General features: G+C 42.5%; 1 protein-coding gene and 1 long non-coding RNA gene across 3 annotated transcripts in view; one reads left to right on the plus strand and one right to left on the minus strand.

Moving 5' to 3' along the window:
- Positions 1-10232: 10232 nt before the first annotated feature.
- LOC138990381 (uncharacterized) lies at positions 10233-14766 on the minus strand. The gene is made up of 3 exons (XR_011466439.1): positions 12304-14766; positions 12046-12204; positions 10233-11772 (listed from the first exon to the last, which is right to left on the minus strand). It is a non-coding gene; the product is annotated as an uncharacterized lncRNA (long non-coding RNA).
- Positions 14767-14888: 122 nt separating this feature from the next.
- Positions 14889-18953, plus strand: part of PLXDC2 (plexin domain containing 2) — a 425012-nt gene continuing 420947 nt past the window's right edge. Inside the window, exon 1 of one of the 2 annotated variants that reach the window (XM_070380982.1) lies at positions 14889-15865. In XM_070380982.1, the coding sequence (XP_070237083.1) occupies positions 15754-15865 (112 nt within the window). In that variant the 5' untranslated portion in view covers positions 14889-15753. The remainder of the gene's footprint in view (positions 15866-18953) is intronic. The other variant, XM_070380981.1, reaches the window with a different exon arrangement.

Consider the following 18953-nt stretch of genomic DNA (forward strand, 5'->3'; position numbering starts at 1 on the left):
ACAAACTAAAAGGCTTCTACACAAAAGTAACAGTCAAAAAACTAAATGGAGCAACCTATGGAATGGGAGATAATACATGCAAACCATATCTCTGGATAAGGGGCTAATATTCAAATATAAGGGACCTAAATAATTTATTAGCAAAAACCCCAATACTAATAATCTGGTTTTTAAATGGCCAAAGAACTTGAATAGTTATTTTCTCAAAGAAGACATAAAAATGGTCAACAGTGCTTAATATCACTAATACAAACCATAACCACTAGATATCACCTCCTGCTGCTGCTTCTGCTGCTGCTAAGTCACTTCAGTTGTGTCTGACTCTGTGCGACCCCAGAGACGGCAGCCCACCAGGCTCCCCCGTCCCTGGGATTCTCCAGGCAAGAACACTGGACTGGGTTGCCGTTTCCTTCTCCAATGCATCAAAGCGAAAAGTGAAAGTGAAGTCGCTCAGTCGTGTCCAACCCTCAGCGACCCCATGGACTGCAGCCTACCAGGCTCCTCCGTCCATGGGATTTTCCAGGCAAGAGTACTGGAGTGGGGTGCCATTGCCTTCTCTGAGATATCACCTCCTATCTGTTACCAAAAAGGCATGTGATAAGTAGTGGTGAAGATGTGGAGTAAAGGGAACTCTTGTGAACTGTTGGTGGGAATGTTAATTGGCTCAGCTACTATGAAAAAATAATATGGAGGTTCCTCAAAAAATTAAATAAAGCTGTTTATTTAAAGCATTTATTTATTTAAAGCAATAAAGTATATGAACAATTATACTCTGGGTATTTATCCAAAGGAGATGAAATCAGTATCATAAAATTGGATAACAAAGTGGATAACAAAGTAGATAACACACCCCTGTGTTCATTATAGAAATATTCACAATAGCCAATATGGAAACAATCTAAATATCCATCAATGGATGAAGAGATAAATATATATCATAAAATGGAATATTATCCTGCTATAAAAAAAGTAAATCTGTTCAAGGTAAACATAGATTTACCTTGAAGGCATTATGTTAACGGAAATGAGTCAGAAAAATAAATACTGAATGATTCCACTTATGTGCAATGTAAAAAAGTTGAATTCATAGAAACTGAGAATAGATTAGTTGTTGTCCAGGACTGAGGGGTGGGAGGATATGAGATATTAATTGTAACTACAAATTTTCAGTTTCAAGAGGAATAAATTCTGGTGATATACAGCATAGTGAATATAGCTAACACTACTGTATTTTATATGGAAAGTTGCTAGTAGAATAGATCTTAAACATTCTCATGACCACCACCACCATAAAGTCATCATTATATGAGAAGATGAATGTGATAGCCAACATTAGGGCCAATATTTCTCAATATATACTTGAATCACATGGTACACCTTCACACCATACACCTTAAACTTACAGTGTTATGTCAATTTTATCTTAGTCAAGCTGGGGAAAAAATGTCTAAAACAACTTAAACTTCCCACCTTAAGAAATTAAAAAAGAAAGCAAGCTAAACCCAAAGCAAGCAGAATGAAGTAAATGATAAAGATTAGAGGGAAATAGAGAATTGAAAAATACAGAAAAGCAAGACAAATAGTTTTTTTTTTTTTTTTGAATGATCAAAATTGACAGACCTTTAGTTCAACTGACCAAGAATAAAAGAGAAGACTTTAGTTACTATCTTCAGGAATGAAACTGGACATTACTACCAAACTTCCCCAATGAAAACTAAATTTAGGGGGATATTATGACCAATTGTATGCCAACAAATTAGGTGACAAATGGACACATTGTGAACAAGATACAAAATACCAAAACAGATTCAAAAATGAAATCTGAACAGTCTAATAAAAAGTAAAAACACTGATTAGTGATCAAGACAGCTTTCCACAAAGAATATCCCATAACCAAGTGGCTTCATTGGAATGTTCTGCCATGTTTAAAGAATACTAATTCTTCAAACTATTCAAAAAAATAGAAGAGGGTACACTTACCGACTTAAGAGGCTAGTTTTATCCTGATACCAGAATTAGACAAAGTATCAGAAGAAATACAGATCAGTATCTCTTACCAAGATGGCTGCTATAAACCTCAAGAAATACTAGAAAATTCAATTCAGAAGCTTAGTAAAAGGAGTATAACCCATTACCAAATGGAATTTATATCATGACTGCAAGATTTGCTTGTCAATACACTATACCAATAGAATTAAGGGATACAAGAGATATGGGTTCAAGCCCTGGGTCAAGAGGATCCACTGGAGGAGGAAATGGCAACTCACTCCAGTATTCTCAGTTGAAAAATCCCATGGACAGAGAAGCCTGGCAGACTATAGTCTGAAGGGTCACAAATTGTAGGACAGGACTGACTAAACACACATGAATAAAAATAGACATTTCAAGTTATTGAATTTAGTGCTTTTCTATGTATGGGAATATACTAGAGTCTGAGTTCATTGAAATCATTCCTTTGATATCTACCTCAGCTATCTGGGGCCAGTATCCTGTTTCAGGCTTCCCCCGGTGGCTCAGAGATAAAGAATCTGCCTACAATTCAGGAGATGCAGGTTAGATCCCTGGGTCAGGAAGATACTCTGGAGTAGGAAATGGCAACCCACGACAGTATTATTGTTGGGGAATTCCATGGACAGAGGAGCCTGGCAGGCTACAGTCCATGGGGTCTCAAAGAGTCGGACACAACTGAGCACATACCAAGGGAACAAATGCACAGTCATATTGGCAGATGTAGAAAAAGGAACTTGATCCAACATCCATTCATGATAAAAAAAAAAAAAAAACAGGAACAGACCCTATCTTGCTTAGCCTAATAGAGGGAATCGATGATAAACCCATGGCTAACATTATACTTAGTGATCAAAGAACTAAAGGTTTCCCTCTAAAACCAAGACCACCACTCTCAACACTTCTATTCATCATTGCACTGGAGGTTCCATCCAAGGTAATCAGGCCAAAAGAAAAAGGAAAAAGCCCATTTATATTCAAAAGAAAGATATTGAGCTTTATTTGCGGAAAACATGATCTTACATACAGAAAACTATAGAATCCACACATATTAAGAAACTTTTAGAATGAGTTCAGCAAGGTTGCAGAGTACATGACTAATAAGCAAAAAAATCATTTGTATTTGTCTATACTAGTTGTTACTGGATGAACTGTATGCCCTCCAAATTCATATGTTGAAATCCTAATACACAGTACCTCAGAATTTGGAGGTCAGTTCTTTAAAGAGGGTATTATATTACCATGAGGCTGTCAGTGAAGGCACTAATTCAGTCTGAATGGTGTCCTTATAAGAGGAAGTGTGGACATAAAGACTTACACAAAGAGACTTCAGGGAAGCACTTGCACAGAGCCAAGATTACGTGAGGGCACTTAGAGAAGGTGGTTGTCTGCAAACCAAGGAGAGAGGCCTCAGAAGAAACCAAACCTGCTGACACTTTGATCAAGTTTCCAAAACTGAGAAAATTTATGTTAAGCTACTCACAGCATGGTATTGTTTCAGCAGCCATAGCAAACTAATATGCTAGCCATGAACAATTCAGAAATTAAACTAAGAAAATTCCATTTATAATAACATAAAAAAGCACTTATGAATAAATATAACAGAAGTACAAGTCTAGTACACTGAAAACTCCCATCTTGAAAGAAATTAAAAACCTTGATAAATGGAAAGACATCTCATATAAATGGATTGCAAGATTTCTTATTGTTACCATGGCAAAAGTCTCCCAAGTTAATCTACAGAGTAAGTTTAATCCCTATCAAAATTCCAACTACTATTTTTGCCCAGTAACCAGAATAGCTTGGTACTAGGATGCACATATAGATTAATGGATAGAATTTGGAGTTCAAAAATAAACCAGTCTATGACCAATTGATTTTCAACAATGATGCCAGTTCATTCAGTGAGAAAATTATTTTGTTAACAATTACCAAGACAGTTGTATAGCCACATACAAAGAAATAATTTTGGTCCCTTTCCTCATACTGAATCCAAATATTGAAACAAGATGAATTAGAAACCTTAAAAAAATAGCTAAAATTATAAAACTCTTAGAAAACAGAGGTATAAATCTTTGGAACTTAGAAATAGACTTGGGTTTTGTATATATGGTACCTAAAGCAGAAACAATGAAATATATTTAAATTGATTTTAAATTAGATTTTTTTTAAGTTGTGCATATAAAGACACTATCAAGAAAGTGAAAAGGCAGTCCACACAATGGGAGAAAATGTTTGCAATTCATATATCTTGACAAGAGCCTAGTGTTCGGAATATACAAAGAGCATTTACATCTCAATAATGAAAAACACCAACCCAATTAAAAAGGAGTTTCCTTGTAGCTCAGTTGGTAAAGAACCCACCTGCAATGCAGGAAACCCAGATTCCATACCTGGGTTGGGAAGATCCCCTGGAGAAGGAAATGGTAACCCACTCCAGTAGTCTTGCCTGGGAAAGCCCATGGACAGAGGAGTCTGGTAGGCTACAGTGCACGGGGTCGCAAGAGTTGGACACAGCTTAGCAACTAAACCACCAACTAAAAAAGAGCAAAAGAGTTTGGATAGAGAGTTCTTCAGAGAAGATATACTAATGCCCAGTAAGCAACTGAAAAGATGTTTAATAGAAAAGGCAGAGGAACCAGAGATCAAATTGCCAACATCCACTGGATCATGGAAAAAGCAAGAGAGTTCCAGAAAAACATCTATTTCTGCTTTATTGACTATGCCAAAGCCTTTGTGTGGGTCACAAGAAACTGTGGAAAATTCTGAAAGAGATGGGAATACCAGACCACCTGACCTGCCTCTTGAGAAATGTGTATGCAGGTCAGGAAGCAACAGTTAGAACTGGACATGGAACAACAGACTGGTTCCAAATAGGAAAAGGAGTACGTCAAGGCTGTATATTGTCACCTTATTTATTTAACTTATATGCAGAGTACATCATGAGAAACGCTGGACTGGAAGAAACACAAGCTGGAATCAAGATTGCTGGGAGAAATATCAATAACCTCAGATATGCAGATGACACCACCCTTATGGCAGAAAGTGAAGAGGAACTAAAAAGCCTCTTGATGAAAGTGAAAGTGGAGAGTGAAAAAGTTGGCTTAAAGCTCAACATTCAGAAAACGAAGATCATGGCATCTGGTCCCATCACTTCATGGGAAACAGTGAAAACAGTGTCAGACTTTATTTTTCTGGGCTCCAAAATCATGACAGATGGTGACTGCAGCCATGACATTAAAAGACGCTTACTCCTTGGAAGGAAAGTTATGATCAACCTAGATAGCATATTCAAAAGCAGAGACATTACTTTGCCAACAAAGGTTCATCTAGTCAAGGCTATGGTTTTTCCTGTGGTCATGCATGGATGTGAGAGTTTGACTGTGAAGAAGGCTGAGCGCTGAAGAATTGATGCTTTTGACCTGTGGTGTTGGAGAAGACTCTTGAGAGTCCCTTGGACTGCAAGGAGATCCAACCAGTCCATTCTAAAGGAGATCAGCCCTGGGATTTCTTTGGAAGGACTGATGCTAAAGCTGCAACTCCAGTACTTTGGCCACCTCATGCTAAGAGTTGACTCATTGGAAAAGACTCTGATGCTGGGAGGGATTGGGGGCAAGAGGAGAAGGGGACGACAGAGGAGGAGATGGCTGGATGGCATCACTGACTCAATGGATGTGAGTCTGAGTGAACTCCGGGAGTTGGTGATGGCAGGGAAGCCTGGCGTGCTGCGATTCATGGGGTCGCAAAGAGTCGGACACGACTGGGCAACTGATCTGATCTGAAGTAAGTGTTAGTCGCTCAGTAGTGTCCGACTCTTTGCAACCCCAAGGACTGCAGCCCACCAGGCTCCTCTGTCCATGAGATTTTTTCCAGGCAAGGATACTGGAATGGGTTGCTATTTCCTTCTCCAGGGGATCTTCCCAACCCAGGGATCGAACCCAGGTCTCCTGCACTGCAGGGAGATTCTTTACAGACTGAGCTACAAGGGAAGGGAAATATAAATCAAAACCATAATGGGATACCACTCCATGCCAACCAAGATGGCCATATAAGTATTTTTTTTAATGGGAAATAACAAGTGTCAGTGAAGAGGACAAGAATTTGGGACCCTCAGACATTGCTGAGAATTTTAAAAGATGTAGCTACTATGGAAGACAGTTGGTCATTTCCTCACAAAGTTAAAAACACTCAGTGTATCATCCATGTATCCACATATATTGTAAGTGATGTCACAGCATCATTAGTCATAATAGCAACAAAGTGGGAACTATTCAAATGTCCATCAGGTGAATATATATAATGTAGTATATCCACTCAATGGAATATTATTTGGCAATGAAAAGGAATACGGTATTGATACATGCAATAGCATGGATGAACTTTGAAAACACAGTAAACGAAAGAAGTCAGGCCCAGAATCACATATTGTCTGATTTTGTTCATGTGAGGGATAAAGAACAGGCAAATCCATAGAGTCAGAGAGTAGATTAGTGGTTGCCAGATGCTGGGCCAGGGGAGGACAATGGGAAGTAACTATTAGTATGAGGTTTTGGGAGTGATGGATATGGTTCTGGAAGTAGAAAATCCACTGTACACTTTAAACGAATGAGTCTAGAGCTATGTATGCCAATTAAATTATACACCAATAAAAAACTCAAGTGATGAAGATGCAAAGGAGGAAATTTAGAGAAAAGGAAAACAAGATGAATGCAAGGTGAGAAAAGGAAGTGCAGGAGAAGCCTTCAAGGCTGAATATTGGTCACGTGGTGGTTTGTGTGCAGAGCACTTCAGCAGTGAACACAAGGCCCACGACCTGTGCTAGGAGTGAGAGTCTCCACCCGAGGTTTGCAGAAGCACAACTTCAGCTGGGTCCCACACTTAGAAAACATATTTCTTGAGGTTCACACATATTTTGATCAGTTCAGAAAAGCCTGGGTTGACAATGTCCACAACAAATCAGCATTTTCAGAACTTTTCTGAGTGTTTCCTATTAGGCATTATGCAGCATATTCCTTAACATATTTCATTTATTAATTCACTAAGTGCTTGCTGAGTACTTGCCCATTTTCCTTTTTAGCAAAATGCAGGAGTTGAATTTATCTTTGCAAATAACCGAGGAATAAGGTCTATGTTGCTAGTACTCATTGTTGCTACATGAAAAGAAATGTCAGGTAATGCCCTCACCCTTTTTAGGGGTTGCTGGGTAGCACCCTGCAGGCCTATAAGCCTTGCAGTGACCCAGCCCCAAAGATGAAAAAAGAATCTGAAAATGGCACCAGAGTTAATGACACTGGATAGGGGATCTTATATGTCTGAAATAAAGACCCCTGGAGCAACACCTCACTGTGTATGGCAGACAGGACATGGCAGCCATATTCACTACTCAGTAGAGAAGGCAGCTACCATTTATAGGGGGAATTGACATCAGGTTGGTTCATCAGTTACCAGGGAAACCAGCAGCCTGGGAATGTCCTTTATAGCCCCTCAGTTTAAAGAACATCACAAGGGCAAGTGTTTCTCTTTAATAAACTAGCAGGTGGAGCCATTCTGGCCTAAGGATGAGAACAATCACTAGCTCGGACAGGAAACAAACAAGTTCATATAAGTAGGGTACACTTGGAGCAGGGACTGGTTGACCAGGGGATGAACAGGCAGCAAGAGAACAGCCATTTTTGAGTGGCTTGACCATACATCACACCCCTACACACCCTGCACCACCCTTACAATCTTGGTCCACCCCTCTTCTGTGATATACCTAGCTTAAGTATGAAGAGGCGTACTGCAACCAGATACCACACATAGAATACAGAGTCTAAGAAGTGGGCAAACTTTGGAGACAGGTTCTTATCGGGTCAATTTTTTATGGACGTCCACAGGAGGACAACAACGACATCTGGCCAGAGACCCCGCAATCAAATTCATTTGGCAGTGAGTGAGGCCACTGCTGTTGCCCAGCCCACAAACAGACTCCCTCTACTTAGGCAAGGGGCGAAATATAAGATATTTAATAGGTACAGTACAGGGAAGATCATGACCATTAGGCAGAACACAAGCCATAAACAGCATTCTGAGATCATATCATTCCTACCTGTAGTTTTCGCCCTGGCCTGTCGTACCCACAGCCAATGTCAGATAGACTGGAGAGATAGAATAACAGGCCACAGGTTAATATAATGGTACTTTTCTCATTTGGGGGGGCCAGATTACTTACCTTAGTAGTCTTCAGTGAGTCCAGGGAAAAGACAGATGAAAACTGCAAGGACCTTTCTAATTCTATTCCACATATAGCTTAGCAAACCCAAACTATTGAGGATTTACCTGCTAGTCCCAAGGTTACTTTTTTATGTTCCTCGGGGGTATAGACCGATGGTGAGGGCAAAAGCAAGTTACTGTCCTGACCTATAACTGGCAGTCGTCTTTTGGTGTCAACAGTTGAATTCTGAAGGTGTTGACTAGTAGCCTCTCGCTTAATGTGAGGTAGGCTCTGAGACGATTGCTCTTGGAATGTTCAGTTTTATAGTTCCTAGGGCTTGAGTTAGCCTCCTGGCCCACAAGTTGAGAGGGCAGGATAAAACGCAGAGAGCAGGAGAAAACGCCAGCATATGTCATTTTCATAGACCTATTTCTGAACTTTGTGGCAGGTGAATTGAGTTCCTTGGTCACTATGTCCCTGGGGTCCCGTAGGTTGCGCACAGCTCTTCTATACCCTGAATAGGGGGTTTTTGCATTACTTGATGACTCACGTAGGCATTCTGTAATTCCTTCCACCTGTTGTAACGCATTGCATACTGCATGTAGCTGTCGTTCCTTCCTACTGTATTGTTGCTTTGCCGCTTTCCATAGCTGTGACGAGAAAGGGTACACTCATTTTGCCATTGTCACAGCCCCTAGCCAAACCCAGGTGACTGCCCATGTCTAACTCACAAGTCTATTCCTGAGTTAGTATCCTTAAAGCTTGTGCCTGTAAGTTTAGGGGCAGTGGTCAGGGGTGTGCTTGCATTTTGTGAATAATCTATGACCCTGTTCTATCTGTATTCACCAGTCATCCCTGTGTAGTCAAGATAAACCACCAGCACAAGACTGCTACTCTTAAACTTCAAAGACTCTGAGATTAACAGGATATTATCAACATAATGGAAGAGAAAGATCTCTCTCGTGGTAGATAGCTGCCAGAGAGTCCCCCATGCTGGGTGGATGGCCACCTTGGGACTAACCCCACAATCTTCCATTCCCTGTTATATTTTCCTGACATCTTTGTACTCAAGGGATTTTCCCTGGCGTCCCAACTAGCTCACCAGCTGCTGAGTCACACTGGGCAAGTCCACAAGCCTTGTAGTTCACCAGCCTGGACACTGAAGAAAGAGCCTCAAAACAGTGACAGAGACATCAATAATACTGGATAAGGGAGCTCACCTGTCTGAAATAAAGGGTCATGCTGTGACACCCGACAAGGTACGACAGGCAAGCGACATGGAAGCCATATTTACTACTATTTATAGTAGTAAAGTAGGGGCTATTTATAGGGGGAATTGCCCTTATATTTACTGTCAGTTACCACGGAAACCAGCAGCCTGCGCCTGCCCCTTACAGCCCCTGAGGTTAATGAGCATCAGGAGGGCAAATGTTTTCTTCTAATAAATTAGCAGGTGGAGTCTTTCTGACCTAAAGATTAGAACAATCACTAGCTGGGGCAGGGGGCAGGCACTTTTGCCCGAGTGGGGTGTAGGTGAAGCAGGGACTGGTTTAGCAGGGGCTGTACAAAGAGGAAGAGAACAGCTATCTTGAGTGGCCTGATAATATATGGGTGTGCTGCTGCTGCTGCAGCTAAGTCACTTCAGTCCTGTCCAACTCTGTGCGACCCCATAGGCGGCAGCTCACCAGGCTCCCCTATTCCTGGGATTCTCCAGGCAGGAACACTGGAGTGGGTTGCCATTTCCTTCTCCAATGCATGAAAGTGAAAAGTGAAAGGGAAGTCACTCAGTCGTGTCGGACTGAGCCATGGGATTTTCTAAGCAAGAGTACTGGAGTGGGGTGCCATTGCCTTCTCCGATGGATGTACTAGTCCATTTTAATAATTTGTTTTCTACTATTTTGAACTGCACATTTTTGTACTTTGCAATTTACTGGTCAAAAAACTTTAGCTTATTAAGATTCAGAAGACAGTACAAACATGTATGCCATTTTAATGCAGTATGTTATTTCATTATGAGTGAGCCAAATATAATTATATTTTAATTTCATCTAAATAGTAAATGTACTATTGACATGAGGATAAAAGGCATTAAGTACTCTTGCATACTTAATGTCCCTAAAAAAAAAAAGTGCTATTAGCTGTCATATAATTTTTTAAATGCGTATTTCATTCAAAACACTCTGTTCCTAAAAATTTTACTTAAGATTATAAAACAGCAAAAAGCTGAAATATCCAGAAATAGTATAATGAATTCTCAGTTGATTCTGAGAGCAGAAGTCAAAGAAGGTGAATAAGAAACAAGAAACTACCCTATTGACCCAACAATCCTACTACTGGGCATATACCCTGAGGAAACCATAACTGAAAAAGACACATGTACCCAATATTCACTGCAGCACTATTTACAATAGCTAGGACATGTAAGCAACCTAGATGTCTATTCACAGATGAATGGATTAAAAAGTTGTGGTACAATGGACTATTGTACAATGGAATATTCACATATGTATATTTTATGTATACAATGGAATATTGCTAAGTCACTTCAGTCATGTCCGCGACCCCATAGACAGCAGCCCACCAGGCTCCCCCGTCCCTGGGATTCTCCAGGCAAGAACACTGGAGTGGGTTGCCATTTCCTTCTCCAATGCATGAAAGTGAAAAGTGAAAGTGAAGTGGCTCAGTCATGTCCGACTCTTAGCGACCCCATGGACTGCAGCCTTCCAGGCTCCTCCATCCATGGGATTTTCCAGGCAAGAGTACTGGAGTGGGGTGCCATTGCCTTCTCTGACAATGGAATATTACTTAGCCATAAAAAGGAACATATTTGAGTCAGCTCTAATGAGGTGGAGGAACCTAGAGCCTATTATACAGAGTGAAGTAAGTCAGAAAGAAAAACAAATATTGTATATTAACATAAACATATGGAATTTAGAAAGATGGAACTGAAGAACCTATTTGTAGGGAAGCAATGGAGATACAGACAGAAAATCGACTTGCAGACACGGTGGGGATGGAGAGGGTGGGGGAAGGAGAGGCTGGGATGAATTGAGAAAAAAAATCAGCCAAGATGAAGAAAGGACTCTTGTAATTGTATGCTAAAGATAAAAAGATTAGCTTTATCAAATGGTGAGGGAGAGGAAATGCCTTAGACCTGGAGGAAAAGGTTGTAATATTAGATTAGGACTAAATAAAAGGAATCCACTAATAGTAATTTTCCTTTTGTTGTTGTCGTTCAGTCACTCAGTCATGTCTGAATCTCTGTGACCCCATGGACTGCAGCATGCCAGGCTTCCCTGTCCTTCACCATCTCAGAGTTTGCTCAAATTCATGTCTGTTGAGTCGATGATGCCATCCAACCATCTCATCCTCTGTTGTTCCTTTCTTCTCCTGCCTTCCATCTTTCCCAGCATCAGGGTCTTTTACAATGAGTAGGCTCTTTGCATCAGGTAGCCAAAGAATTGGGGCTTCAGCTTCAGCATCAGTCCTTCCGATGAATATTCAGGGTTGATTTCCTTTAGGATGGACTGGTTTGATCTCCTTGCTGTCCGTGAAATAACAATAATAATGTCCTGAAATAACAAAAAATAGGTTACAATAAATAGTGAGTACCCCACAGCCTGTATTACATCTCAATTCTTTTCTAAGTGAGCATGATGGTTTCTTGAGTATCCCGTTAGCCAAGTTTCAGTTTAGGAGAGATGACAAATTTGGAGGTGGGATGAGATGGGTAATTGTAATTACCTTCAGGTAGATAGTATTGCACTTGAAATGTGCAGAAATGGCTCTGAAGGTCAGTATAAATAAGGGGCTGTGAACAGGCCTGAAATCTGTATAGACATTACCTCAGGTGCTAATGAACGCCCAAAGTTCTCTGTTGGCCAGAGTGATTCTCACACACAGTTTTAAGATCTTAAAAGGAGGGTGTTCAGTGAATTTCAGATCTTTTGTCATGGACAAGGAACTCAAGTACTGCTCCATGAAGACTGTTGATTCATTTGTTCCTTGAAAGGTTAGTTAAAATTAAGCCAGTGAGTAAAAAACAAACAAACAAAAAAATCCCAGCAATTCAGTTCTTATAACTACAGTAAATAGAAACACACCCCACTCACTGTAACTCTTCTCTTTCTAGTGAGATGGAAGATGAAACCTTTTCCTTCGAGACATCTTAATTTGTTTCCCTGAAAGTGAAATAGATTATTCTGTGGTGAAATATGTATGGCAGACTTAGATCATTTAGGCCACAAAGTATACTACCTTTAATTAGCAGGATTTTATATGAGTAATGAACTTTCCATTTCACCCTGAACATACCATCCTACATATATCTTAGTTATTTGTCACCTGCTATAATGTAAAGGAAAAATAATTTTTAACAAATAATCATTGGTTGACATTTAAGGCAATGTACCAAAGCCTAACTTTATTATGATGGTGCACTTCTTTCTTAGTTCTGAGCACTAAATCATCATGCATGATTGAATTTTGCTTACCTGCATCTTCTCCCATACTTAAGTATTTTCTGTGTGGGCTGCTCTTCAGAATAAGACGTACTTATTCATAAGATATGAGTAAAATGAAACAGCACCAGTGAGATAGACAAAACACACAGAAGCCTCTCCAGAGTCACTCTGAATTACCACTTGGCTCCCTTTCAATTTTTGGCATCAGATTTCCTCTTAGGGTATATAGCTTCCATCAGGAGGCCAAAGCATTGCTGACAACAAACAAAAATAAGCACTGCTAATTTGCACATATAATAATAAAGGAAAAATAGAAAATGATATCCAGGAGAGGCAGGGACTTGTTTCTTCTTTGAAAAGCAGGAAATACCCATTTTTCTACTGTGAAAGGGGATGGGGAAACACTCCAGACTAAGGAAGAGATGCTCTTGAAATGGCTCCTGCTGGGTCCCCATGATTTTGTGTATAAATGGGACATGGAGCTGCACTGAATGTTTTATTTCTTCAGGGATTCATGAAGTAGTGAGGTCACCAGGGATACAGAGAAAAAAAAAATAAATGTTAATTAAATGACAATCAGAATTTGATAGGAAGATTACTTTTTTCAACTTAATGTTAAATAGATAAGTATCTCAGGTACTCAGCTTTGGGTGTAAGGTTACCCAGAACTTAAAAACGCTTGCTTGGGCAGAAGTAAAAGAACCAGGTTGTGTAAATAAGGTGAAGAGGGACAATCAACTGGTTGGAAGAAAACTCAGGAGAGAGCAAAGAGCATTAAAAAGTGTGTGTGCTTAACATTTGCAAAATAGATAGCAAGTTGAGTATGGGGTTGAGGACAACAGGGTACACTTTTTGTTTCTCTTCTGCTCACCAGCCAAGTAACCATCAGAGAGGCATTCTTTGGGCATCAAATTGGAAGAGTAGTTTAATTATCTGGCTCCACTTCCAGTGGGTATTGAGACAAAATTAAGGTGGTTATGGATGGCACCCATCAATTTTTCAGAGCATGGAAAAGACTAACAGGACCGTTTGCACTTAGAACATTAAAGCGACTTCTCCATTTGATTTATAACGCCTTGTCTCCTCTTCCTTCCCTTTCTTCTCTTTAAGAAGCATAAAGTCATGTACTTCGTGCTAGGCACTGTTCTCAACTCTTTAATTATTCCGTATTAACGCATTTAGTCCAATGCAACCACCTTATAAGGGTATAACTACAATTCTCCCCATTTGATAGATGGGGAACTGAGACACTTAAGAAAAACAAAGCCATTTAGCTAATCAGTAGGGGAGGTGGAATCCTAACCCAATCTGGTTCTAGAATTTTAACCGATGTGCTGCTTCCCTTTTTTTTTTTTTTTTTTTGTAAATCTTTACCCCCATTAAAATAAAGTTAACTATTCAAAACAAGACTATTGAGAGGTCTGGAAAGGGTTAACGCTGAACCACTTCCGCGAGCTGAAAAAACAAAAACAAACGAGCCAGCGAAAGCCAGTTAAAGCCCCCGTAGGAAATTCTGTGGGCCTCCTGTTTCTTTAAACTCTCGCTTTCGCTCCCGCTGACACTTTATAACAAAGCCGCCACGGCGGGTCCGAGCCGCCGCGCGCTCCCTTCCTCCACCGGCCCCGCGGGTCTGGGGTCCGAAAGGGCTTCGCTGGGTCAGTAACCGAATTGGCTTGGGTTTGCTTTCTCCGCACCCCCAATCTCCGCAGCACACGCCCTCCCAGGAATGGCGAGCTGTAATTAACCCTTTAGCGCCCAGGAAGACCCCGTCGGCGGCGAGTGGCCCCCGGGTCTGCTGCTGGGCCGCAGAAGCCCCGCAGACGGGCGTGAGGGCCGCCCAGGGCCAGGTGGGTGCGGGCGCTGCTGGCCCGCCGCCGGTGGGGGCGAGCCGAGTGCGGGGATGGCGCCCGAGCGGCGCCGAGGTGCCGTCCGGCACTCCCCTCCTCGTTCGCCTTTCTCGCCTCCTCTCCCGGAGCTCCTGGCCGCCGAGCTGCCAGGGGCACGCCGGGCTGGAGTTGCCCTCTCACTCCCCCTTGCTTTCCTCCCGGGGTTTAATCTCTCGGCGACTCCTCTGCCAGCCCCGAGGAAAGTGCAGCCATTGGACAGGTCGGTGCTAGCTGCCGGTTTCGGGGAGGAAGGTGGGAGACGCCGGGAGGAGCGAGGGGGAGGGAAGGAAGAGGCGGGAGGAGGGTGCAGCGGCGGATCTGGCAAATTGCGAGCCGCCTTCCCTCCCCAAAGTGTGGAGCAGGAGCGCGGGGGAGCGCGGCGGCGGCGGCGGCGCCTCCTCCGCCACCAAACTCCGGGGCTCGGGTCCACCTCCTCCTTCGCCAGGAGGAACCCTATCCCAATAGGTTTCAGCCTGACTTTTTCCTCCCCGTTTCTTCCCCCTCCCCACCCCCCTTTCCCAATACATTTTTCTGCCTTCGGACCTCACACTGCTGCAGCCTGAGCCTGCCCAGGGCTCAGTTCTTAGGGGCTTCTCATCCCTCCGGCTGCGGGCGAGGACGCGCGCCCTGCGTAGGGCGAAGAAAAGAAGAAAAACTTGTCGGAGGGCTTTCGCCAGCCCGCTGTTAACCCCTTCCCGCAAACCTAAGCCTCCTTAGAGGGGGCCATCCCAAGACTGGGGAAAGTTCCTTCCGAGCCCTCTTGGATTTGGAGGAGGCACCCGCGCTGGCTGTGGAATTAGATCTGTTTTGAACCCAGTGGAGCGCATCGCTGGGGCTCGGAAGTCACCGTCTGCGGGCACTGGGGTGGCGCTGCCTGTGCGGAACAGAGAGTTTGCCAGCCCCAGTTGCAAGTGGCCTCTCGTCTCCGCAGTTGTTCTGTGTCTGGGGTGAGGACTGCGAGTGTTGTGGGAAGTTCTGAAGGGAGACCTGGAGGTCCGGAGAGGACTGCGCTCTGCTCGCACCCGCTTCTTCCTCGTCCCGGCTCCTGGGTGTGCAATCCCAGAGAAATTTACAAAAGCCTCTGCGTCCCTCCGAGACCGGTCCGCAGCATTCAGCCCCGTTGTCCCCATTCCCAACGGGAGCCCCGAAGCAGCACAGGGCGCCAGGGAAGGACTGGCGGGGAGCGGGAGATCGCGGCGGCAGCATGGCGAGGTTCCGGAGGGCCGACCTGGCTGCTGCAGGAGTTGTGTTACTTTGCCACTTTTTAATGGACCGGCTTCAGTTCGCTGAAGGAAAGCCTGGAAATCAAGTCAATGGTAAGATGCACTTTCGCTTTTTGCTTTCCTACCCAGTCGAAGACCTCTCTGGTACCCAGTTCTCCACCCACCTCCACTCCATCTATCTGCCCTTGGTAAAGTTACTGCAATTGCATTTCAAGTAAACTTGGGCTTCTCAGATGAGCAGAAGGTTGGCTGGATGAGTAGGGTGGTAGGGACTGAAGGTTTTTCTTAAGGATTTACCACTTGCTTCACCTGAGCGGTAAGCAGGGGATGGTACTGTCTTCCCCCGAGGCGTCCTGAGAGGGCTCGGTGTTAGAAGAAACCTTCCCGCGGGTACCTCCCCAGGAGCTGGCATCCTGCTCCGTGTCCTCCCGGGCTCCTCCTCTTCCCCTCCTCCTTGCCTCCTGCCGAGATAAACTAAGGGGGTGCATTGTGGCGGATGTGGTGGCAGCCGGGGATTGCAGCGCTCCCCTCTGCTGGAGAAAATTCCCTGTGGCCGCACCTTCCTCCCGCAGGAGGTCCCAACCTCTGGCTCGCTCTTGCTGTCTGGGGCTGAGCTGGCGCTGGAAGTGGGGCGGGGTGGGTGCGGCGGGACACCGGGGAGGGGAGGAGGTGGTAGAGGTCGGGTGAACTCGCCTCTGGAGACCAACCACCCGCCCCATTGTCCTCCGCCGGCCGGCTTCGCGGACAGGCCTGAACGTGCAGGGGTTCCTGCGAGTGGCCTGGCACTGCCCCCGCGCGGAGCCCGGGAGCCCCGCACAGCCCAGAGGAGGCGCCCCTTGCTCGGGCGGCTGCGCCAGCCAGGTGCGCGTCCAGCCCAGGACCGCGCCCCGGGGTCGAGCTCTGAGCCTGCGATGCAGCCCTGGGCCGGGGCCCGCCGGCTTCTCCCGGCCAGGTTATGCGGAGCGGAAGGTCCAGCTGCCTTCCGGGACCCTGTCCACCGTGAACCGAATATCTGCTCCCCATTTCGCCCCGCCCCCCCCCCCCCGAAGAAATGCACAGACTTTGAGAGGAGGTGAATGAGGGAAAAACACTTGAGAAATAAACGCTAGCTGGTTAGGATAATCAAGATTTTGTTTTAATTCCGAGGAGGGGAAATAAGTGATTCCTCGGAAAGTATTCTGGCGTCCACAAATGTCAAACTTGCAAGTCTCAGAGGGAGGGCTAGGGAGAGCACCTGGGGATTCCAGGTGAGGTGAATCTAGAAGGAAATCCTTAAATGAAATTTTACCAACCTGAGACAGCCCGAAACACTGTGTCTGCTCCTTCTGAAAATATTACAGAGAAAACCGATTCTGACTGTGCTCCAGTTTATCATCAGAGGGGTGTGTGTTGGGGATGGGAGTGGGCAATAAGATACCACTTTTAAAGCTGTGAATAAAACGCAAATTTCCTGGATTTCGGTTTGTTGTGCATAGAAGGACGTAGGTTGTTCCTGACAAGGTGTTATTTATATCAGTACATCATACCTTCTGTTTATTTCTCTGATACATTTCATTGGTAAAAAAAAAAAAACTGTTACTCGTCTGGGATGCAGCACATTTATTTTAAAAAGGGCAACAGTAATTTTCATGGGCATATTCATGAAATAAATAAATGCTTAAAGAAAGCAATTTATTATATCCCAAAGGAGATTAGAGAGGTGTGTGTGCCAGAATGCATTCTAAATTGTTTATTTGAAAACTTCTTTGGCACTCAAAGTAAATAATGCATTTGCAGTAAAAAAAAAAAAAAAAAAAGTCAACAAATGTTTATTTTTTCCTGAACCTTTTCATTAATAGTATGTTACTAAGGAAAGAACAATATATATATATATATATATATATATATTTACTAAGTTCTCAAATTGAGGGTAAAAATCCACTCCACTCTAAAATTGGTCATATAATTAGAAGCTTTTGCTTTGGGAATTATAAAATACATATATTGCTCAACATAAATCTGCAGGTGTTGTAAACCAATATTTATGATGGAAAACTACTCTAGAAGCCCATATATTTATAGGCTTAAGTAAAAAGGAATAGTTTAAATTTCTTGGCAGTTTTTTTTTAAAGATATATTACAAAGTGAAGTAGCTTCTTTCCAAGATATCAATCTCCATTACTTTCATGAAATCATCTTGGAATTAAATAGTTAGCATACTGTAAAATATAAAGTATAGGAATGAAATGGAAGACAAAAAATAGTTTCCTTTGTAAAATAGACTAGCTAAAAGTTCAAAACGTGAAATTTTTAAAAAGTCCAGCAGTCTTGGAATTTGGCATGTAGCAATCAGGATTTTTATTACAGACATTTTGACACAGGGGGGAGAAACCTGATTTCATAACAGAAACATTTTTATTATGCATTACTTTAGAAATGCTGCAGTTGACTTTGTTGCCACCAGAGGGCAAAGAAACTGCTAATTTCCTTCCCATTCTTTCCCAAACCTTGGATTAATGATCCTCAATATTTTCTTTTTCCTATATGCAGTATTTGTTGATATTTCAACTTGACATTTAAAAATGAATGGTGACTTAAAATAATGAGAGTTTATTTTATTTCCAATTTTCATTGAAGTTAAATATTCATTTAACATTTATATAGTACTTCCTACATGTAGACTTATACTTTGAATACATTCTTGTGGCATAATAAGTAGTGGAAAACCCCAAATGCTCTCTTCTTCATCACTGTTGGCAATTATTACCACATTATTGTGGAATTCCCAAGAATATATTTGAAAAAATCTGTCTTATGATTAAAAGTTCATTATTGTATAGTGAACTTTTTTAAAGATTGAATATGTTGTATTGATTCTTATATCTGAAAAGTATTTGCTCATACTAAATAGTATGCCTCAACCAATATTTAGAGAAAAATAAGCCTAGAATAATGTTTAATTTTATAAGTCTCAAATCATCTCCATATTGTTATACATTCATCTTTATATCCTGAACTGATTGTAAAAGTTTAGTAACAATGTCAAAGGAGATAGATGCATTAATCTTAAAGAATTTAAAAGTTTAAATCAGGAAGAAAGGTCTAAAAGTATGTAGTTATACTTTGGCCTCATTATTGCTCTTAAATGTGATTTAATGCAACAAATAAGTTCATTACCACTATAGAGAGAGCAATGATAATT

This window comes from Bos mutus, chromosome 13 (assembly GCF_027580195.1).
Source record: "Bos mutus isolate GX-2022 chromosome 13, NWIPB_WYAK_1.1, whole genome shotgun sequence".
Lineage (NCBI taxonomy): Eukaryota > Metazoa > Chordata > Mammalia > Artiodactyla > Bovidae > Bos > Bos mutus.